The sequence below is a fragment of the Sus scrofa genome, chromosome 9, assembly GCF_000003025.6.
Source record: "Sus scrofa isolate TJ Tabasco breed Duroc chromosome 9, Sscrofa11.1, whole genome shotgun sequence".
In the NCBI taxonomy this organism is placed as follows: domain Eukaryota; kingdom Metazoa; phylum Chordata; class Mammalia; order Artiodactyla; family Suidae; genus Sus; species Sus scrofa.
This window is the reverse complement of record NC_010451.4, coordinates 12,271,217-12,278,416: the sequence shown is the minus strand read 5'-3', so window position 1 is coordinate 12,278,416 and position 7,200 is coordinate 12,271,217. Positions and strand designations below refer to the sequence as shown.

Sequence of the window (7,200 nt, the reverse complement as noted above, 5' to 3'; positions counted from 1 at the left end):
TTCCTCCTGTCACACCGAGGCAGTGCAAACCCGAGGTGGGAGGAGTGGAGAAGGGGGTGGGGGTGCGGAAAGAGGGCGGAAAGTGAAAGGCACGGAGCGCCTCTCTTTCCTCCGTCTGACTCGGTTCTCGACTGCTCCGGGCCGCTGTTGTATTGTGGGATCGCGGCGCCGTGCCTGAGACGCTCGGATCCGCAGGGGCGCCCACTTGCTAGCGCCTCCTGTCGCCTGTAAGATTGCCCTGCTATTCCTCGGCACCCCAACTCCCCCCACCCCTCCATCGCCTCCTCCTCCTCCATCTCCAGTTCAAATGGCGGCGGCGGCGGCAGCGGCGGCGGCGATGGCTCCTCCGGGCTGCCCGGGTTCGTGCCCCAACTTCGCCGTAGTCTGCTCTTTCTTGGAGCGCTACGGGCCGCTGCTCGACCTGCCCGAGTTGCCGTTCCCCGAGCTGGAGCGGGTGCTGCAAGCTCCTTCGCCGGACGTCGGCAACGGAGAAGGTAAGCGAGGGGCCCGAAAGCCCGGCGGGAAGCGGCCCTGGCACACTCCTTCTCTTCGTTCTTCGCCGACACCCCGGGCCTCCGCGGCTCTGTCCTCCGGCGGGGGCGCAGTTCCGCCTGGCCAGTCTTCTCCGCCCAGCCCGGGGGGTCTTGGGCAGTGGGGAGGCGGGGCGGAGGCCCCTAGGGCCACTCCGCCCGGCGCCCAGGGACGGTGGGGGCTTGGCGGGTCAGGTCTGGGCTGGGGGCGGGGAAGGGTCATTGTGCTGGTCGGTCGCCCCTGGGACTGGTATCCCGCGGCGGGGGCCGGCCCCCACCCCTACTCCTTCTCGGTGGCGGGGGAAGGCGAGGGCAGGTTCCGGCCAGCTTTGCGCTTTCTCCTCCACCCCTCCCTCACTCCCTCCCCTCCTCCCACATCCTCCGACCATCTCGGGGGAGGCTGGGCTCATCTTCTCGGGGCGCCCCTTTCTCTCCCTCACCTGGGTGGGCGGGGCCAGCGGACACTTCATCTCTCCCTCCTCTAGTGGGAACTCCCCGAGAGAGTCGGCTTGGTCTCTCTTCCCTTCTCCTCCAGGGCCGGTTTAACCCCTGAAACTCCTGTCGGAGGTTTGCTCCTCCTCCTGATGAGGGGGTCCTTCTCCATTCTTGTTTTGGAGGGGGAGGTGAAGTCGGTTCAGCTTCTCCACTTTGGAGGGTAGAGGGTTAATCCCCCCCCCATAGTTTTCCTCCTCCTCCCCACCTTCCCACAAATAATAGAAAAGCATCTCCCGACTTTTCCAGTCCTTCCCCCTTCGTCTTGGCAGTAGGGCTTAGGGGAAGAAGAAGTCGCCCTCTCATTTGCAGGGTGGGGTGGAGTGGTTAGTGTGTAGGCTGGAGGAGGGGCTCAGACGGAGGGGAAAACAGTTGAAGAAGGTGCTTGTTGCTCATGTTTCTCTCTCTGGTGCCGCTGGTCTATTATTGGTGTTCGCAAGTGGTGCTCCTTCCACATAAGGCCACCGCGCGGTGCAGGGCGCATGCTCTGCCCGGCCCCATTGAAACTTCCTGCTGCTGCTGCTGCTGCTGCTGCTGCTGGGTCTCTCGCTGGAGCATCTCCGCGCAGCGCCTGCTGCCTGCAACCCTCACTGAGCGCTTACACGTATTCCCTGTTTATTCTCGATCCATGCCTCCCTTTTTCTGGCACATTTCTTCCCTCAGAGAAGGTTTTATTTGTTGAACTCTGAGCTTTGCCTTTATCTGGGAACAGCCCTTGGTGAGAAGAAACGTTTCCAAATAGGTCTTTATCCCCCCTTCTTTTTTTCCGTAGAGGTGGCCAAAGTGGACTAGGTATTGTGCAAAACAGATAGCTATTTCCCTTCCAAGAAATCAGGATCGATCTTCAGTTCTCTCAGGGAAATGAAGAAGTTTCTATTAACAGAATATATTTACACAGCTAGGAAGAGCCCAAGTGTGAAGTTCTTCAAAATATTACCTATAGAGCGAATAATATCATGGCTACCAAAGACTCACATTAATACAGGAGTTATGGTGCAGGCGTTTGTCTCTTCTTACCTGCCAAATGTACTCTACCATTCACAAATTCTGGCATATAAAATGTTGCATATATAAAGACTACCTACAGAATTTCTTGAAAAATGAAACTCCTCAGTATTGTAATTCAAGTACAAATTTACATTCATTTGTGAAGGAAATGGTTATTATGGAGGAGAATGCCTTATAAGTTACTTTAGGATACCTTGAGAAATGAAGGTGGTGTATCTTTAAGAGAGAAATGTGGGATTTTGGGAAAAGGAGTTGCTGGTCAATTTTTTCAGAATATATTTGGACCAAGTTGTATGCAAACATAAACTTCTGTGATGGCATTATATTTGGTGATATGCAAGGTTGCTTGCTTCTCTATTTGTTTTAAGTATTTTGGCCACTGCATTTGGCTTCTGTTCGTAACAAGAAACATATCAGGGTCAATCTAATACTTCATGTTACTTTCTATTTAAGGTTGAATTATATATGATAGTATATGATAATCGACTGTGTCATAAGGTGACGAAAGAATAATTATTAATTAATGTTACACAGTTCAAGATACTTGGCAAATGAAAAGTCTGTGCAGGTGAAATGCTGTTACTTGGGCAAGAGAGAGATTTCTTTGATGATGGTTAACTGGTTAACCAACTTGTAATAGTTTGATGAAACAGTACTTGGTCCAACTAAGAATATTTGGACTTGAGTCTTTTGGGGCAGGAGTTGTGGTATACTAGAAAGAGTTAAAAGATGTTAGTTTTTTGCGTTGAACAGTAATACATTAATATGTAATTGTGGGACAAATGACTCAATTTTTTTTTTTTTTTTTTTTTTTTTTTGCTTTAGGGCCACAAACTGAGGCATATGGAGGCTCCCAGGCTAGGGGTCTAATCAGAGCTACAGCTGCTGGCCTACACCACAGCCACGGCAAAGCCAGATCTGAGCCGTGTCTGTGACCTCCACCACAGCTCACGCAACACTGGATCCTTAATCCACTGAGCGAGGCCAGGATCGAACCCACAACTTCATGGTTCCTAGTTGGATTTGTTTCCGCTGCACTACATTGGGAACTCCACAAATTACTTAATTTTTTATGGACCTTGGTAGAAGATAATATTCTCAGTAGAGATAATATGAGGATCAAATGAAGTGTTTGAAAAATCCTTTCCGCAAACCAAGCACTTATAAATATTCTTGTATTACAAGTTTTATTAAAAATGTGGAGTTTCTACTTGTGGCTCAACGGTAATGAATTCTGACTTGTACCCATGAAAATGTTGGTTCAGTTTCAATCCCTGGCCTTGCTCAGTGGGTTAAGGATCCCGCGTTTCGGTGAGCTGTGGTGTAGGTCACAGATGCGGCTCAGATCCCACGTTGTTGTGGCTGTGGTGTAGGCCGATGGTTACAGTTCTGATTAGACCCCTAGCCTGAGAACTTCCATATGCTGTGGGTGTGTCCCTAAAATAGACCAAAAAAAAAAATTGTTTGTGAGATAGAAGATAGACAAGTTTATTTGGAATTAAAATGTTAAATTTTTAGCATATAGTGAGAGAGGAATTTAAAACACAATATAATATTGAGCTTTGTGTTCTTGGGGAAAAGTCTTTGTTATAATCAAATGTTTTGCTTTATATAAATGTTTTAAAATTTTAATAAATTTTTATATTTCATTTTTTGGGCCGCACCTTCGGGATATGGAAGTTCCCAGGCTAGGGGTCAAATTGAAGCGGTAGCCACTGCCTACACCACAGCCACAACAATGCAGGATCCGAGCCTTTTCTGCGACGTACACACAGCCAAGACAATGCTGAATCCTTACCCTGCTGAGTGAGGCCAGAGATTCAACACAAGTCCTCCTGAATACTGGTCTGGTTGTTACTGCCAACCACAATGGAACTTCTAAATTTTATTATTTTAAAATGCAGTTCTTAGTGTTGTTTAAGATCCTTTTTTATAAACGTTTGTTTTTCCTAGTGTGATTATTCCTTAAAGGCTGGCAAAGATATTCTTCCGAGTTGCCAGTTAAGCACTTTTATGTAGTCATTATTGTGTAGGTGTATTGACATACATCCTTTGGAGATGACTGTTTCTCAGTATTGTCCTTGGTTAAGCATTTTATGATATTTCCCTTAGATTTTTGTTTATGTCTTAATTTGAAATTATGTCTTCAGCTTAGAGTGCCGCCTTCATCCCCACACAGTGAATTATTAAGTTTGGTTTATAAACTACTTCTGTTTAGTCTTAATGATATAATGATAGCTACCATTTATTGAACATTTACTTTGTGCAAACAGCATCTTATTACTCCTTACAGCTATTCTCCAAGGTTGGTACTGTTATTTCTGTTTGGCAGGCGTAGAAACTAAGGTTTAAAAGGTTGATTCAACTGTCTCGTGCCCAAGATTATATAGTTTTTGGTAGAATCTTGTTTCCAGCCCAGATCTGAGTCCCAAACCACAAAATTATGTGATGCTTTGCCAAAAGACTATGTTTCCTAAACTGCACCAAGGTGCGCCAGGGTATTGCCACCAGCTGACAGAGGCGCTGTCTGGTAGTTTAAATCTTCTAAGGAGATACAGCAGTACTTGCCATCTCTTGGTCACCATGTGAACTGCTAGCTTGAGATAGTTCATGGTTTCAACATTAGACTGTGCTACATTCCTTTTAATGATATATCTTTGTGAAATTGGGTTTGGCGGAATGCTGTGATAAAATGCAAATCTTGCATGAAGATCTGTGGAACAGGAAATAACAGCAAACTCCAGTCTGATCCAAGGTTGAGAAGTTATGCAGTGCCCATTATAGTATATATTCTGTAAGTAAGTAACTGGGCTTATTTAAGAATCAAGTAAAAACATTATTTTTTTCAGCTGAGGAAGATTAATTTTTCAAATGGCTACTATCAATAAGTGGAATTATTATTTCTTGGCCTCGAGCTGTTGTGAAAAAATTGCTGAAATACTGAGGATGCCATGAACCTTGAAAGCCTAACCTCTGCTCTAGAGACTCTCATCATCAAGATTTGGGCTATAAAGAAAGGATTATTGTGTCCATTTTGCCTTTATTTTGCAAGGAAGAAAACCAAGGTACAGAGATTGATTTAGGTATATACAGCTAACCATGGGTGTTACTGAGACTGTTATTGAAAAGTCTACTTATATGCTGAGATTATCAGTCTTTTTTTTTTTTGTCTTGTCTTTTGTCTTTCTGGGGCTTGCACCTGCGGCATATGGAGGTTTCCAGGCTAGGGGTCTAGTTGGAGCTGTAGCCACCGGCCTACGCCAGAGCCACAGCAACACCAGATTTGAGCTGCATCTGCAGCCTCCACCACAGCTCATGGCAACGCTGGATCCTTAACCCACTGAGGGAGGCCAGGGATCAAACCTGCAACCTCATGTTTCCTAGTTGGATTCGTTAACCACTGAGCTACGACAGGAACCCCAGCAAAATAGATTCTTGTTCTTAGTTAGAACAGGAAAAGGGTGTGCCAACTGAAGAATTAAGTTTTATTCCCCCTCGCTGACCACTTCTGTAGCCTTCCCAATTCTGTGCTCTGTGTGGGCTTCGCTAGGGTCCTCTTGATGCGAGGTGGATGGTCAGGAGGTATGAATGTAAATGAAAGTGCACATCAACTTTCTGGAATTACCAACACCCAAGATTTCCAAGTATCTTCCCTTTCCTGCAGAGGACATTCTTTTTCGGGAGGAAAATATACTTTTTCATTCTTTTTTTTTTTTTTTTTTTGTCTTTTTGCTATTTCTTGGGCCGCTTCCACGGCATATGGAGGTTCCCAGGCTAGGGGTCTAATCGGAGCTGTAGTCACCAGCCTACGCCAGAGCCACAGCAACGCAGGATCCGAGCCGCGTCTGCAACCTACACCACAGCTCACGGCACTGCCGGATCGTTAACCCACTGAGCAAGGGCAGGGACTGAACCCGCGACCTCATGGTTCCTAGTTGGATTCATTAACCACTGCGCCACGACGGGAACTCCACTTTTTCATTCTTTAAAGATATTCTGTGCGTAATTATTGATTGATGAGTTACCTGTATCTCATAATAGTGTTTTTGAGATGTGTATGGATATGGTCAGCTGAGTTACTATATAATATTAGTGAGTTGAATCATTAGTTTTTAGTTTGAGTTTAATTTTTAGAGCATTTTTAGTTTTGATTTTTTTTTTTGCATTTTTATTTTTATTATTTTATTTTATTTTTTAGGGCTGCACCTGCGGCATATCGAACTTCCCAGGCTACGGCTTGAATGGGAGCTGCAGCTGCCGGCCTGTGCCACATCAAGGCCAGATCTAAGCCTTGTCTGCAACCTACACTGTAGCTCGTGGCAATGCCAGATCCAATGAGCAAGGTGAGGGATCAAACCCACATCCTCATGCATTCTAGTTGGGTTCAGTTCCAATGAGCCACAGTGGGAACTCCCTTTTTTGCATTTTTAAATGATTTGATGTTTAATTCTTACAATCAAAACAACAGACTTTTTTTTTTTTTTTTTTTTTTTTTTTTTTGGCTTTTTAGGGTTGTACTCGTCGCATATGGAGGTTCCCAGACTAGGGGTCAAATTGGAGCTACAGCTGCCAGCGTATGCCACAGCCACAGTAACACCAGATCCAAGCCACATCTGCAACCTACACCACAGCTCATGGCTGCGTTGGATCCTTAACCCACTGAGTGAGGCCAGGGATCCAACCCGCCAACCTCATGGTTTCCAGTCGGATTGTTTCCACAGTGCCACAGTGGGAACTTGAGGATAGACTTTTTTTTTTTTTTTTTTTTTTTCCCCAGCTGAACCTGTGGCATGCAGAAGTTCCAGGGCTGAGGATCAAACCTGTGCCACAGCAATGACAATGCCATATCCTTAACCCACTGAGCCACCAGGGAGCTCCAGTTTTTATTTTTAACTGGAGTAGTGACTGGAACAATATGTTTACTCTTGTTGGTACTAATTGAATTGTGTGGCAGTAGTTTGTAGGTTCACTCATAAAGAAGAAAGATGAGGAGTTCCCGTCGTGGCGCAGTGGTTAACGAATCCGACTAGGAACCATGAGGTTACGGGTTCGATCCCTGCCCTTGCTCAGTGTGTTGATGATCCGGCGTTGCCGTGAGCCGTGGTGTAGGTCGCAGACACGGCTTGGATCCCGCGTTGCTGTGGCTCTGGCGTAGGCTGGCAGCTACAGC

The 7,200-nt window shown here is 46.1% G+C and overlaps 1 protein-coding gene across 1 annotated transcript in view; it reads left to right on the top strand.

Annotated features, from left to right (window-relative positions):
• The window catches only part of RSF1 (remodeling and spacing factor 1), a gene marked incomplete in the record, with an annotated part of 156,297 nt that continues 149,393 nt past the window's right edge, over positions 297–7,200 (top strand). Inside the window, 2 exon segments of the mRNA NM_001142834.2 lie at positions 297–306; positions 309–494. Of these exon segments, the coding sequence (NP_001136306.2) occupies positions 309–494 (186 nt within the window).